General features: G+C 38.9%; 1 protein-coding gene across 4 annotated transcripts in view; it reads left to right on the plus strand.

Moving 5' to 3' along the window:
• Positions 1–17,340, plus strand: part of LOC108747420 (insulin-like growth factor 2 mRNA-binding protein 1) — a 98,173-nt gene that overhangs the window by 27,041 nt on the left and 53,792 nt on the right. For 2 of the 4 annotated variants that reach the window (XM_018484848.1, XM_018484849.1), the window contains exon 3: positions 12,254–12,310. The exons of the other annotated variants lie outside the window; for them this stretch is intronic. In XM_018484848.1, coding sequence (XP_018340350.1) covers positions 12,254–12,310 — 57 coding nt within the window. The remainder of the gene's footprint in view (positions 1–12,253; positions 12,311–17,340) is intronic. 4 annotated transcript variants of the gene reach the window in all.

Consider the following 17,340-nt stretch of genomic DNA (forward strand, 5'->3'; position numbering starts at 1 on the left):
AAAAAAAAAAAAAAAAACTAAACTAAATCAATTTTCATAAATTCAAGATATTTCCGCGATTTCCGAATTTGGTTTCTCAAAATTTATAGACATTCGTGTATGTACAATTATTTTAATAATTATGGAATTGTCACAGTCAGTGTAACAAATTCTTACGTCTACAGCGATTGCAATTAATTGTAATAGAAATTCAAATCTTGTTTGATTTTTCATATATATCATCAAACTGTTGAATTAATATTATTTCATTTTTCAAAATATTTTATTTGATAAAAGAGTCAGGTCCTCGCAGCGAACCTGACCGGTGGCGTGATCGTGAAAAAGTTCGATTGCGTGTGTCGCATGATTTAATATATCATCGTTTAGAAACGCTTGATAAAATATATCTTGCGTCACATGCTCGCGTTACAGACCCTCAGTCATATTAATAAAGTCGTTGCAACAAAAAAAAAAAAAAAGAAAGAACAAAAAGAATCGTCGCCTTAACTGATCGCCGTAAATTTGCGGCACGGACTCCGCGATCCCATCGCGACTTTTTTTCTTAAAGCTGCGATCGACATCGAAATTTATCCAAATTATTCAGCTTATTATTTTTAGCGACTACCGACCGGGCGCGTTTCTCGCTAATACGCAGATCAATCGCGTACATATATATCATACTTATTTAATTTCTCTCTTGTCCTCGCTCTTTCTTTCATCTCTCCTTCTTTCTCTTCCTCTCGTTCTACACTGCGCTCGCGAGTGCGGAACTTCAAAAGGTTCGTTAACCCGTGCCCGGTTGCACGCAGGCGATCGCAGGAGAGATCGGGCCGCGCGTAATACCGCGCGTAACAAGGTGCGTAATTGGCCGCACGCGAGTAAATGCGCGCGTGCGCGCATGCACGAGAGTTTCAGCTCGAACTCGTGCTCGAACGTGCTCGGGCAAAAATCGCCGTGGATTAAATCGCATCGTCACAGTGGAACTCATTCCGAAATTTATAGAGAACGAAACGCGTTCCGAAGTTTATAGAGGGATTTACGTACTCGATTCTTTATACAGAGCTTGCTGGTGCTAATTAGTAAAAAGTGGAAGGACACCCGTTTGCTTGATTTATTCGGTTTGCTTCATATGCGATATATAATTCTTTTTCTGGGATTTGCTCGAAGTTAATTAGTAGAAAGGGAAAGGACGTTCGTTTGTTGAATTTATTCCGTACATTATATACGTGCAAGATTGTCCATTTATATCACTTGGTCTTGTTTTTTTTTCAATGTACTCGTTTAATAGTTTGTGTCGATTAACTGTAATTAAAAAATGACCTTGAAGAAAATGTATCAAAATTCATTAACACGATTGTATAATGTTTAGCAATTTATTTTCGGTTTTTTCAAATAATCTCTAAGAGAGAGTATCGTATTATTCTTTATTAAAATGTAATTTGAAAATATTCAATATTGAACACACGCGATTAAAATCTTTTTTGTTACGCCTTACATACTAAACCTTGAAAATCCTCCTGTAAGACATTGTGCGAATTATCGTATCCGTTTCTTTAATCTACTTAAAATCTACGATTCTTATCGTGTCAACTTAGATGCGGATAAGAGACGTTAAATCGCGTTTATTGTGGATTGTTAGAAATTATCGAGACGTGTCAGAATGCGCATTAGAATACGTATTAAATGTGTGAGTAATATCACTTTGAGTAGAGATAGAATATGCAGCTTAGTACAGTCAGCATCCGCAGCGGTGTTTGCGAAAAATAATCTCGCTAAAGAGATTGGAAATTCCAAGAAAGATTTTATCGGACGTATTCTCCTTTCCATCAATGTAGATTAATTTTTATCTCGGTTTTTTGAACTTACTGTTTATCTTTCTTTTTTTTAATATAATTGGAAATGGATATTTCTTTTTTTTAATTCTAAAATTAGAAAGAGATAAAAGAGTTAAAAGATAGAGAGTAAAATCAACCGAGATTAAAGTTAATCTTATTTCTGATGGAATCGGAATATTAATTGTTGAGTTAACTATTATATTTGGATAGTTACACTAGAGTGCCGTAGCATTGCTCTAAACTGTTGATAGCGTTGTGTGTGTTCGTGTTATCGTGCATGAAATATACTTAGAATACTATTTACACTCTCCACTATTCTCTTCACATGCTCACGTGTACATGGATCGATGGTACGTATCTACATTATAAATAGCAGCACGGTTTCAACGTATGTTGACGATAACGAAGCGTCGAGGGCCACGATAATATCATCAACTCGATATCATAGAGCGGTCGGCACTTTTGTCCACCATAAATCGTGAATTTTCATACCTCGCACAATAGATTGCTTATTCGACAGTGAGATAATCAGATACAACTCGCTATTTATCACCAAATATCTCATGTATTTGTTATTATAACGTAAATAACGTAATAAATATCCTCTAATAAATCTGTAATAAAAGATAAAGCTCTTCTATTATGGCAATAACAGCGATCGATTACTGTCGTAATTTATTTCTGCTCTTTTAAGTATATTAAAATGATATCGAAGCAATCAGGAAGCCATTTATGCAAATATATACTTTGTCCGCTTTTATCGTATTGCGCAAGCCAAGTAATGTACGATACTCGATTTCTCAAGCATTTCCAAAATTGCTGGCCGTAGTCATAAGAAACAGTTAACAAAGAGAAAATCTAGGTCGTACTGTTTTCCACACACACAATAAACAAAAGAATTAATCTAAATACCCAAACGCGACGCGTTTTGGCGAGGCACAGTTTGGGAGCCTCTACGCAACATCGCGGAGGCAGTGTACTCTTTCTCAACGATGAGGCGAGCAATTCGAAAAAAAATGTAGCACCTGCCACTTCTGCTCGCTCGCTACGAGCCGAGAGAACTCACGTCAGACTGTTCGCTCGCTCGCTCGCTCGTGCCGCAACTGCAATCTGTTATTTCTCCATCCCCCGAATCTCGCGCGCTCGCTTTCCGTTTCTCATTCTGCCCTTTCATCCCTTACGCATCGATATCGACCACCCCGTCGCTTCCTCTTCTTCTTTCTTCGCCAGTGAGCAGCTTAGAGCAGCCTTATCGATGCCTCGGGAACGTGCCGCCGCATAAACGGAGAATTTGCCATTCAACCGAATCAATACTCGGCCGAAGAGATAACGCTAATTAAAAAGCGTTTTAATAAACGTATGATTATTTTGTTTATTTTATCGAATACAACAGATAACGTGTACGTGACGGAGATACTACTTTTCTGACATGTATGTTAAAAGTTTACGCATTGACTTACTGATAAATTCCAAAAAGCATTTGTCTCGTATTTTTCTTTTTTGTTTTCTTTTAATCTCAACAAAATGGAAAGTGCATATATTACGATAGTTTACTATGAACATGGTTCACCACATCAGATTTTATTACAGTGGAATGGTTGACAGTGGAATTCTTTTCGATAGACAATTATTAGTATTGTACGTTAAATAGAATAGGCTAATTTAATTTATATCGAAGACTCTGTGAGTCGAAATGTCTATAGATTATTGGTATGTTACCTTAGTATTAAACAATAATTATCAAACATTATTGTATGTTTGTTTATTTGTAATTAAAAAGTTTATTATGATTTTCAAAAATGTGTTAATTGAATAAGAAAATTTGCCTTGAGATATATTAAATTCCAACATAGAATTTCTTAATTGAACTTCTAAAGCAGCAATTTTTACAATTCAAGAAGAAAACGAATGGAGCCTTTTATTTCAAATTATTAAAAAAATTAGAGATTATTCAAAATCAGAAGTAAACACGATGAAAACTCAATTATCTCGAAATACGATTGCACTCCATCTTTTTCTCATTTGGTATACCCGTTTGACTGATCCTTTCAAGTAACAATTATCATAAATATATATACGAGTGTAAATTAAATTCTAGTATTGCTATTATAATACTGCTCGAATTTTAATATGAAAAGCCCAGATAACACAGCGATCTTCGCACGATCTTTTCGCGATCGTTATTACTACACGCCGTGGGAGATCGTTATTCAAGGATGGACGAACGGATGCCCGGCGAGGCGAGGGAAGAGTAGAAGTTTATTATATACTCTATAGAAAGGGACGGAGACAGGGAAACGGGTATCACTTCCGAGTTGTCTTCTGCAATAGGTCGAAGACGCGGCTTCCAGCGGCGAGCGAGCGAGCGAGCGAGCTCGCCGTTTTTTGATGTTTAGGAGCCGATGCATGGCTAAACATTCATTTCCATATAAGCCGATATGTTTCAAATGTAAAGCGACGTCCGCGCACACCGGAGAGGTGGAAAAAGAAAGGACGAGGTGGATGAACGAGGGATGGAGGGAGGGTTAGAGGGGGTGAAAAGGAGAGAGGAGGAAGAAGCGTGGAAGCGGCGAACTGGTACGAGCGGAAACTAGTTTAAGCCCGCGGGTTGTCTCTCAACCCTCGGTCGAGTCTTCGACAATGCCCTTCATGGGATCCACCGTGCTCCCAATTCCGTCCACTTTAACTGCCTCTGCCCCGTCGTTGATGCGCTCTCTCTCTCTCTCTCTCTCTCTCCCCCCCCTCTCTCTCTCTCTCTCTTTCTCCCCTTTACGCCCGCGAGTGTGAGAACCGACCGGAAAATGCCTAAACCCCGAGAACGCGCATATAACCTAGCCTTTGGTTTGCTTTTAATTTCTTTGCATGTAAATTTAACTAAAAACGATTTTTTTAATGTTAACAAACTACTTGTATTCAAAGAGTTTGATGTAATACCTATTATGACTTAGATGGTGATAGAATATTATATTAGACGATGATAAGAAGGTCGTAATAAAAATGTGGCCATATTTATTTGGGGGATGCTATTTAGCTCAGCTATTATTTTATCGCACATGAGCTATGTATAAATATGTAGCACGATTCTTTGTCCCATGATTTTACTTACTTTGAGTATTTTACGAACTTTGAGAGACGCGTTAAAGTTTTTCGATTTAAATATTATATTAGCAAAAATATTATAGTATCCGATTAGAAGTTGACGAGAACTTGGATTGTAATAACAAAATTAATGAAATTTTATTGCCAGCAAAACTTTCTTTCATTATTACATCGAATATATCGATTTATTTAGAAGATGATTTTTTTTTTGTCATTAATATACCTGCTTGCGGTAAAATTTGTAAAAACAGCGAGACATCGAACACACGTTCTTCCTTTCCTCCCATTCTACAAATTTCAAGCCTTAAAGAGTCCCGAAATTTGTGCGTCCACTCAAGAAAGTTCTCGGAAACGTATGTCGCCAGACACATTTGCGGCCTGTTGACACGTACACATTGATAACCGCACGTTGCGATTCCCCAGGTCGGCACGTGGAATCATTCGCAGGTATCATTTGCCGCATATGTCGGACGAAAGTGTAACCGCAAAGACCTCACCTCTCCGTGCATTGGCCGCGAGAAAGCACGTTCCACTTTGCGGTGCATCTGTGCACGTGCAATACGCGCATTATTCTGTCTTTGCGTGCGATACAAGAAGAAAAATACTCATTCACCGCACCAGACAGGGGCCGGTCGGAATTACGTACGAGTCGCGACAGCTTGAAAACATGTAACGAAATTATCAGTCAACGCCGGACAGGCTTGTTCCGTTCCTTTACAGTTCCTTTACCTCGCTTATTAAAATTAATTTTGTTATTCCACTGTTTTAAATAGCTTTTAATAAAATAGAGGTTATTCAATTAATCTTCTTAATAAATCAACAATAAAATAAAACGTGAATGAGTATTTTTTCTCTCGCACGAAACACGGAATTGTAGATCAAGCAGAAAGATAGAGTTACCTTGATTCTGTAAGAGTTACTTGAGTTACTCGATATTACAAAAACAGAACTCCTGTCGGAGTATATTATTCTCATTTGTGCAAAGTTGATCCCAAGAAAGTGAAATGTTCTTCACTCCCCTCCTTCCTCTGTCGTACAATACCATATCGCTTGATCGTATCTTTAAAATATACCAAACGGTAACGGTGTTTTAAAATTAGCCGAAACCATTTTCAAAATTTCTGAGGATGACGCCGTGTCATTGTCCTCGCAGATCCGATTCGATTATCGAAACAATAATAACAACGAAAATAAAAAAAAATAACATTACAGTTTGCACAATGACGATGTTTCGCGATACGTCTTCGTTAATCAATTCTACGCGTGTTGACATTTCATCTCGGACGACAAGTGCGCTGCTCGTTGGCCCCCAGGGAGCATTGCATCTAAGCGCTCTTTCAAAAGAGCTCATTCGAGCATATACCGGTCGTCAACGTGACGACCGAAAGTATGAAAGCGCGCGTACACGCCGCTTGCATTTCCGCATAACTCCGCACGCGTGCGTACGAATGCACTTTTCTCATTTACATGACAAGGCCGCTGCACCTCGCGGTGTACGAGGTCGACGCAGGTTGTTGCACAATATGTATATATGTACATACACCAGGGGTGGAGGGGGGAGGGGGGAGGGGAGAAAAGGGGTAGCAGGGGCCCCCCTGCGGTCGGTGCAGTCCGGTAAGCAGCCCGAATGCACTTTGCGCGAATGCAACCCCGGGCGCACTCGAGGCCGATGCGCGACGTACGTCATTCGCCGAGCGACTCTCCACCTCCTGCCATAAATTCGACCGCGGACACGTTCGCGAAATAAAAAGGGTTGACGGGGCGGGGGGGGAGGGGGGAGGGAGCACGTATCTCCTCGTCCCGAGGCGCATCTCTCGCCCTCTTTACGGTGCATCTCGGTCGGCTCCTCTTGTTCCTTTTATCCTTCCTTTTCACCCTTTTCTGCCTCTCTTTCTCTCTCTCTCTCTCTCTCTCTCTCTCTTTCTCCCTCTTCAGTCTTCCTCACGTGAATCGTTGCACTCGGCGCGTGCCGATCTCGTGCCCTCTTCGCCTGCTGTATCCCCTCCTTCGCCATGCATTTAATTCCATCGCTTCTCTCGTCCTTCTCCACCCCTTTCTCTCGACCCACCCCAGCTCCTCCGAGCGACCGAAGTGCATCCTGCATGCACTTGTTGCGCTGATGCACACACCCGGCTCTATTACCAATCTTCCTTTTTTTGCCGAGTGCAAGTTTCTCAACTTCTTCGGTGCTTCTAATTTCGCCACCGCTCCCCCCCGTTATCTTTCTTCGTGCGGTTTTTAATTATTTTAGCAATATGTCTTCATTCATCTTTCCTTTCACCTTTAAGGCCTTTACATCGTAAGTACGTCGCAAAATTGTTGCTACTTTGTTTTTTACATCATCTGTTGTATACAGCGAGCAAGGAAAAAGAAATGTTTATCAATAACGCGTCAATATATTTTTGTTTATCGATTATGTTATGTAATCAAAGAGAAAAAGAAAAGACTTTTGATTAGGTAACAATCAAAATGTTATATAAACGCGTCCTATTTAATTTTTAACGTAAGTAAAGAAAAGAAGTTAGTTGCTCAGCTATTAATTTATAAATATAATATATATAATTTCGAATTAATCGACGCGATCCCTTAACGAATAAAATATTTCTGAAGAGATGTTCTGAAGAGATCGAAGTTCAGAAGTATAATAATAATATTACACCACCTTATTATCTTCCTTCTTTCATAAAAGAAGATGATCTTTTTTCTTCTTTGGCTTGGGCTCCTTCTCAAATTCACGCAAGGAGCAATGGCGGCGGCTTGTCACGATAAAGCGAAAGTAAAACGATACGCACGGTCCCGCCCGGTAGGATCTCTTCTTCCGACGTGTTTGTTCAAGGTATATCTTTCTACGAGCCTCGAGGGACGACGTCCGGATGAGAGGAGGAGCTCCCTTGATAGGCGAGAGGGCCCTGTACGTGCAGCTGCGTCCACACGCATGCCGTTAGCACGCGCTTATCTCGTCGCGCTTTCATAAACAAGGCATTCGTCCGCGACGCTTAACGAATCGTCTATTATGCGCGTAATTAATCAGAATCGTAACTCAAATTGGCCACTCGTGAAAAATGCATATGCAAATACGCGACACTTCGATTTAGAATAGCGTGAAAATAAAGTGTATATTTTACTTTCATTAGTGTAAATTGAGTGTCGCGTTTGCATATGCATTTTTCACGATTTTGAATAAATCTTTTGAATGTCACTTTTCTGTCAAATGCTATTGCGTTAAATAGTAAGTATATCCGACAAGCGTTAATATTTTATATTGTTAAAATATGAACTTTTAATTGGGAACGTTTTTATTCACTTAATTTTATTAATGTTTACTTCTCTGTAATTGAGAGCAACATTTCCATGTTGACTAAATCATCTAATTTTAATGAAAACAATTTTTCAAAAATATTACACAAACTCCGGCTCACTCGCGATAGTACAGAAAGAAAAGTTTACTGAAGTACTTACTTAAAAATTTGATACAGATTTGAGAAATTGTAGAAAAAGATATATACAGAGTGTCTGTTGAGTAAGGTCGGAGCCACATTGGGGGTGTCGAATGGGTGAAGGAACAAAAAATTAACAAGATATTAAAATGGTTTACTAAAAATGGTCGAATATTGGTCTTTTATCATTTTTTTCTCAAATACTATCAATTTTACAAAAAAACTATAAGAGATAAAAATTATTTATTTTCTTTTCATAGAACTCTAAGAATTTTTTCAGAATTTTTTTATCAACTTTTTAGTAATACATTTTCTTATTTTTATTATCATGAGGAAATATGGTATTAAAAAATTCTGAAAAAATTCTCAGAACTTTATGAGAAGAAAATAAACAATTTTTGTCTCTTACAGTTTTTCTGTAAAATTGATAGTATTTGAGAAAAAAATTATTAAAGACCAATATTTGGCCATTTTTAGTAATTAATATCTTATTAACTATTGCGAAAATTGCGAAATGGTATAAAACTTTTTTGTTCCCCTTGACCCATTCTACGCTCCCAATGCGACTCTGACCTTACCTAAGAGACACCTTGTATAATATGTGTGGAGAATTTTATTGGACCGTCAAACTAATTATACATGCAAAGACGTTCAAATTGATTACTAGAATGTCAAACTTTTTGTAATATGCTTGAACCTTTTACGTAATTATTTTAATTGTTCAACAATTATTTTTTTATGATTTAACAAAATTATTTTCAAATCTGTACGTAGCTAAATTTTTTATTATAGATATTTTAAAGGCAAAACCGTTCATTCCATAAAATACAAGATGTATGCACCGACGTGGAAACACCTTTAAACTTTATGTATGTAATACCGGTAGTTTCGATCCGAATTATCGATCGGATGCTTCAGGGTACAACGCAATTTGCGCTCTTAAGTAATATACGATCGACGAAAATGCGATTATCGATGTCGAGACCTCAAGTAGGCGTGAAGCCAGTCTCATCGTTTAATAATTCTTTCGCCCTGACGATAACGAACTTGGCGCAAACGAGGTTGCGATTTTCCATTAATAGTCGAATTAAAATGTAAACGATGTGCACTGCGGAACTCTGTGCAAATCCTTATAAAAAGAATGAAAAAAATTTTGGTCAATTTACCATATAAATTTAATCTAATAATTCTAGCGAATTAAAATTGCGTAAAAACAAATTTCATGATTTTATTAAATTGAATTACGCAAAAAAATTTATCAAATATTTAAATTAAAATATTCCGATAATACAAATATTATTCATAAGTCATTATTAGAAAATTTTATTAATATTTAACACAGCCAAATATATTTTGCATATCTTTTTTTCAATCTCTTACATCTTTCTCAAGTTTAATAAGTAAAAAGCTGCACACGCGCCTCAGGTTCGACGGCCGTCTTACGCGATAAATCCCTTTTGTTTGGAAATGATGATGACCACGCGTATCCCCTTCATTAATAATTAATAACAGCGCGAGCGTGCGCTCCGAAGAAAGAGAAGGTAGAAGGACTTCAGATAACGGCGAAAAATCTTAATTACAGATTCGCTGCGTTGCATAATGCTTCGTCGTGACGTCGGCCGTTTTTTTTCTCTCTCTCGTCTTGTCCCGCCGAGAAGAAGCGGAGGCGGTTACCCCGCTTATCGATCCCTTATCGAGATACCGGATCGAGCCTCGTGTCCGGTCACGGGTGGACGCCGGATTTCATGGATACGCGTGGTACGCGCGATCCGCAGGTGTAAAAGGGCCCCCGTTTAATTATTCCGAAATGAAGGTACGCTGACGTGCAATAATTGTCACGCGTCTCTCTCCTCCTTCTTCTTTATTCCCCGGATTTATGCTGCCCTTTGTAGCCGGTTGAGCACTTTTGTGGACTCCGTTCGTTCCGCCTTAACACGATCGTAAAATCGCCGAGCAGATCGCTGAAAAAGCGATCCGCGATTTCTCGAACCCAGCTGCTCACGAGAAACATTCTCTCTAAGGGATCATTGCATCGCAGGACGATTTCGTTCGTGATTTGGTTCGATATTATTATTAAGAGATTAAATACTCTTTCGACACTCACGAGTTTATTATATACGTTTGAGTTTATGACACAATTTACCAAAAAATATTTCAAAGGCTCACTTTAAATGCTCTCAGGCTTCTCAAATCTGTATCGTTTTATACATTTTCAGTATTTCTGTCCTAAGAAATTTCTCCGACCATAAGAAATTTCTAATTAAGATTAAAATTACAATTATTATCTTTATAAATTAATTTGATCAATGAACAATAAATTTGCAAATTACACTTGCCAGCGAATTACGAATTATTTGAGTTTTTGTGACATAACAATTTGAAAAAAGTGCTCTTTTTTCATGTAATACATGGAAAAGACATTTTCGTCTTAATACTGCGTTATGTAGAAAGTGCTTTCACGTGATACTGTATTTATATTTTTATTATATACTGTACTTTAGATCGTAGTAATTAAAAAAAACCGGCATGAAATTGATAAAATACTATATACTATTTTCAATTTGTTATATTTTGAAAATGAGAAATCTCTCATACCGAAACAAAACAAAATGCATTTTAAAACTCAAGGTTAACATGTATGGCACTAACAAAATTTCGAAAAAGCAAGCTGCCGATGTCATAAAAGTGTCGTTTTTCCTAAAATTGTGACGCGATAGTTAAATTTGGAAAACGAATTTGTGTTCGATAAACAATAATACATTAAAAAGAAAAAACAATTTTTCGCAAACTAGCTTATATTATCTTGCGAATACTGCTTATTAGTCAGAAATGAATGGAAAAGTCATTAATTCCTCAGATACTTCTCACTCATATGTGTATTAAGAATCCACATTGGTCGTTATCGATAAGAAATTAAAGATCATAGAACGCGCACTTTAACGTCTATAAAATCGAAGTACCCGAATCTTAATATAGACACAACTGCATTCACAAAAAAAACCGCATATCCTGCAGCGCTCTACAGTTCCGGTCATTAATACTCGCGCGATGGAAAGTGAAAACACAAGCAGTTCCGCAGGCCGCGAACAGGTTCCCTGGCGAATTGAAATTCCACGGCGGCCCGTAATACTCGCGCGCGCGACGAGGGTGATTTTTAATGGCGATGCCTCTTAATTACCGTGACCAGCGTAAAAGAAGGACGCCGTGGAGGAGCCAGCCGGGCCCCCGGAATATGCACGGATCACGTAAGACGTCGACGACGACGATGACGACGACGACGACGACGACGCCGACGACGATGACGACGACGTCGACGTCGACGTTGCACCTGGTCGAACGACCAGGCCAGATGCGTATCTCAAACGATGCGGTTATTATTAATTCTCTTAGTTTTTTTTTCTTTTTCTATCTCTTCCCCCTTCGTCGCCACCACTCCCACCTCCACCGCCGCCACCATCAAATATACCGCAATTAATATGCACGTCGCGAGAGGCGGTTAATTGGAGAAGCGAGCGAGGTTTTTTTCCCCTATCGCGAAACTCAGCGTGACTCGACGAACTCTGTCCTCACGACTCGCCAGCTTGATGTTTATTTAGGTAAGGTGGCTTGGTAGTTGCATCAGTTAACTATTTTAATAATGTAATAATTAATAATTAATATAAAATCATTTATATGAAATAATTAAAATTTGACAATTTTGTGGAAAATTGTTTAATTAAGAATGCAATATTTATCTCGTAGTATTTGTACGTGAACGTTTATTATTTTTCCGTGGGTGTAGAAGCAATGAGGAAAAAAATTGGAAAAAGTAGCACGGAAAACACGTTTATCCTCATCCTTACCATCCCGACTCCTAATCCCTCAGGTCCTTACATCCTATAGAATGTCTTTTCCTGCTTGCAGGGGTAGCGGCACCGCCCTACCAGAATCTCCGGTCGGCCAGGTCGGCAACAGATGGAGGTGAGTGATTTTTCTCCAGCTCGACTTATCTTCCTTATTCCATCTCTTTGCCTCTCCTATCCTTCCGTATGCGAAAAGAATGCGAAAATAATCCAGTGTGGTGACATCTCTCTCTCTCTCTCTCTCTCCCTTCCTCCCTCCCTTTCTCTCTACCACACATATGTACACAACAGATGCCAAAGTAAAAAGAAACATAATTTGTTAAACACGGTATTTCGAGAAAATAATAACTGTTGAGCTAAAAATGAGAGGAACTTTTTCAATATTGAAAAATTGTTATTAATTTCACAAATTTCACAATACAAATAAACAAAGAAAACTATACTTTTCCTTTAAGTTGAAATAAATATTTTGTTAGTATTAATATTAGGTTAATTGGGAGATTATCTAGAGAAATAAATTGTTAGTTAAAGAAAGAAATTGTAGGAGAACATTTCAAATGTAACATCCGTTTGAAAATTTTCGCTATGAGAATGAAATAATAATATTAAATTGGGACAACATTCCCGAAGAAATCTATACCTAAGTTGTAGATGCTGTTGGAGAAAATTCCGAAGAATGTATAAAGGCTGAATCTTAACAGTTAGAAATAGGCCGAATGAAAAGAATGCTCTTCAATGTTATAGCCTTCGACTTCCCGTTGCGAAAATTTTCCAAGGATACGTAGTCGCTATTGATTCCGGAGGCTGTTCCGCCCTTACGCACCCTCGCGGTCTTTCTCTTCCCTGCTTCCAAGCACGTCGCTCGTTTCCTTTTCCTCAGCTCCTCCCTCGACATATTTCTCCCTCGTCCCTCTATCACTATCTTCTTCCATCTCCCGCGCTTGTCTCTTCCCCTCATCTCCGAAATATCCCAGTTGCTTCTCCTTGCTGTGCTTACACCAATCCACGAAGGGGTTAAAACTACCCCAAGCTTATAGCTGCTTCCGCGTTCGTTCCACTGACGAAACTATGTTCGATATCACGAAATCACGCGAAAACCACATGTAATCATCGGAAATCCAATCGTCTAGTAGATTATTCTAGTCTACTAGACATCGACGATTTAGACAGTCTAAAATCCAAATGTATCTAAAATCTAGAATCGTATATATTTGCTATATGATATATAAAACAAATATATTTTGCGTATTTAATATTTATACGAAATATTTAATATTTTAATATTTTCTAATCGCTCCTTCGACATAATCAACGTTCGATATTTCTACAATACATATTTTTTACTTGTTGAAAGGAACAAGCTTGAAAGGAATTTATGAAAAAAAGAAAGAAGTAAATTTCATACGGAAGATAGAAAAGTTTCAAAAATTTCAAACTCTTCTCCACGTATATTTCAAAAATTACTCACATTGATAAAAAAGATTAATGAGATATAGAATAAAAAAAAATAATGAATATAATTATGAAAAATGTGCTTAATGGTATAACATTGTGGTAAACTTTTTAGAGTTTGTAATATTGATTAAAATTTACACAGCAATCAAAAAAACGTGCTCAGAAAATACAAAAAAAATTACATGAGATGAGCATGTACATTTTCTTAGACCTTCAGAAACCTTTAGTCATCGCACATACGAAAAAGAATCTTGAAATTTACGTTTGGAGAATGACTATATCTACGATTTCAACGGTTACGTTCAGCAGAAAAAGCTTTGCACCTGTTATAAGATTCTTTAATACGATTATTGAAAAATTCTTTAATATGATTAACTTTATGCATTTAGATCCAGCGAGAACTAAGAACAAGAATGAAATATTTAAAAATCTTGCAATAGTTGTAAAGTTTCTTCGTGCTTCGAGAAGTTTCTCTTCGAATCGGAGAATTCAAAGAAGATAGTTTGAACGAGTTAGAGCTATGCGCGCGCAAAGAATGCTTCCCTTTCATTTACATCCGCCGGACAAGATCGACCTTGAGCAGTCCTGTTGAAATCGAAGAGTCCTGTTGAAGGCCAGCCTGAAATCCATTAATTTTTATGCGCCCGGAAACCATTTGTCGATCCCACGCGCACTTGGGCCGCACGCTTCACTGATAGCGGTATTTACGAGCCATGCAACTATTAATTATCTTTAAACGTTACCTGAACCTATCCCAACCCCATTCCAATTACCATGAGGAACAAAGGAGCCGATATGCACTTCGGTAATAAAAAGAATTTCATTTGTCACTCACATGTCTACTCACGCGCTACTCAATTCCTCTTTACTTAACACTTTCATATAATTAACAACATATCATAACTGCGCCAATTATCATTATCTTTACGTATAATATATCGTACACAATATCGGAACGTTCTAAGCCGGGGCGAAAGCGATTTCGTGGCGCGTGGCTGGAAATTCTGAAGTGAGGCTAAAACAGGAAGAAATCGCAAACGGCGGAAGACGCTCGTTTTCTGGGGAGCCATCGTGGATTCACGCTCGACCGAGGGGATAATCGATTGGCCATTCAGCGGAATTAGTTGATTGAGACAAGGTGGTCGATATACGTTCTGGCTCACGGTACAGAAACGCGCGTCAACACGTGGTACAGAGACTTATGAACAAGGGTGACACAAAGGATATTCAAAAAAAGTGTCTTCTCTGTTTCCCTTCTCTTCTGTCTCTCCCTTTTTCTTCTTTCTTTAAACTTGCTTCAAGTCAAGGCGATTCGTTTTCCGCCGAGATACACGTACATCGTTGCGGCGTATTATCGGTCATTATTTTATTGTCGGATCCATCCGTATTGTTTGAACATGTCAACACAATTCGGAAGATGAGAGATCATCGAGAGAAGCACTTTCGAGAAAAAAAAAAATCAATGTTATCGTTCGAAAATCCTCTTCTTGTTACCTTCTTGAAGAGAGAAAGTGTAATAGTACAATCAATCACATCTTCTCCGTGACTAATTGCAAGTATTAGCGAAAGCTTCAAAAACTTTACTCACCGATCGCGCCGTCTCCAGATGCGCCGTACCGTGAATGATAAATTTTACTTCAAGGATAACACCCTCGTCATTGGCGAAGATAATGACCGGCGGATCGCAGAAACGACAGCAGTACCCGTCGACCTATGGCACCCATATACCTGCGGGCGCTCACAAAAGAGAGGACGAGTCCTTCCTTTTCTCTACCTGGACGAACAAAGAGACCCCGTAACGGAATCAACCCTCAGCGAAGAACCGATAATCCCGACAACAGGCAGTCGCATGTTCGGCAGATTTTCGCAAACTCGGTGCCGACGGATTTGTCTGTATAGTTACCGCTAACAGCAATTTCGACATTAATGAATCGAACATCCATTTCGCGAAACAATGGGTGACAGTACTCCAAGTCACTCGGTGAAGCTGTGCGACGCAACCCCCGGCAGGAGGTCGCAAGCTGATCGGCGAAGGGCTCTTCAGCGTCGTCGACGATCAAAGAGCGCGATATTGCGTTCCCCGAGCGAGATTCGACAAATCGAAATTCAGATTGCCATCGTGCGATGGAGCGGGGAGAGTTTGGATAACACGCGGAGGAAGACGAGTTGAACAAAGCAGCGGAAAAGACGTGGAGGCAACGTGAACTTTCTCGAAAGTTTCAATCAGCACTGAGAAATTGATGACTTCAATTTGGCTGTAGAGCTAGGACAAGACTTTCGGAAATGACCACAATATCGATTTTCATCTCTCCTTAATTTCTTATGTACTTCTAAATACAAAGAAATTGTACAAAGACTCTCGATAATGTAAAAAATATAATATAATTGACAATGAGAGAATACAGCGCGTTGAGTGATGCGCAAATTGTAGTTACTTTAGTTAAATTTAAAATAATCAAACGATTGTGATTAATTATGTATTATTTCAATTTCATTATAAATAACTATAATTTGCGCATCAAAACAAAACATTTGTGCTATACTCTCTTGCACATTCCAAAAAGTTTCACAAGTGAAGAAAAACATACGACGTAACTAAGTATATTTACACTCGAATTCTCTTGAGGGCAGGTTATTCTTGAAAAACGAAACTTTAATGAGTTTTCTGCATTAAGTCTTTACCTAGTTTTAAATCTTAAGCCGTAAGAGAAACTAAGCAATCGTAGTATTATTCTCACATCCAACTGTGATTGATCAATTTCTTACGGATTAAGACTTAAAGCTTAACGTAGAATAACTTATTGTAGAAAATCCATAATAATCCACTGGAAACTATTCGTGATTTTATACCTAAAAAAAAAGAAAACAGTTGTCGACTTTATCAATACTTGCTTTTAGAATATAAGATTGCACTTTGATAGGTAGTCGTGTGTGTCGAGCCTCTCAGGATTAATTCTCAACAGCGAAACGAATATAGCGGGACACGCGTAATAATCGTTAATATTTTATTACAGTAATAACTGCAGGGTTGATACTCGATTCCTGAACGCACAATAGCACAACGGCGTATCCCAATCTTAGTACTCACCAACGTCCACCGAGCGGCGCCTCCACTCGCGGTCAATGACGCGCGTCTTCTGCTATCTACGCGTTATCCGGTACGACGCGTATCGACTCCGATTACTCCGGCAACATCTCACCTTGAGAGTTGTCGCCGGCGAATACGACCGACTCATCCCACTCGTTCGTACGAAGAAACGTACGTACGCGAAATACGTATCGGATTTGTCGTTCGCACTAATAGATTTCGAATTAATCCGTCTGACAGAATTTAACGGATGGACAGAACAATTCGATAATTGACTTAACAACAAATTACATCGTCCCTGTTCGCTAATTACAAATCGGAAAACTCGTGCGAATATAAAGGGAGGAGATGACGCGCGGATCTCCCCGCGCTTTTCCTAGAGAGGAGAGAGAAAGGGGGAGACAGAGAGAGAGAGAGAGAGAGAGAGAGAGAGGGAGAGAGAGAGAGAGAGAACCATTGGCGTGGAGGCGACAGTGTGTACATACTTCCCTCACGCACGCGTCGTAAACCGCCTCCTCAACGAACGGAGCGCCTCCGTGGTGGGGTACACCCGGCGCGTAAAGGGGAAGCTACACCACTTGGTGGGGTACCGTTGTGATATCGAG

Source organism: Trachymyrmex septentrionalis, unplaced genomic scaffold (genome assembly GCF_001594115.1).
Source record: "Trachymyrmex septentrionalis isolate Tsep2-gDNA-1 unplaced genomic scaffold, Tsep1.0 scaffold2, whole genome shotgun sequence".
Lineage (NCBI taxonomy): Eukaryota > Metazoa > Arthropoda > Insecta > Hymenoptera > Formicidae > Trachymyrmex > Trachymyrmex septentrionalis.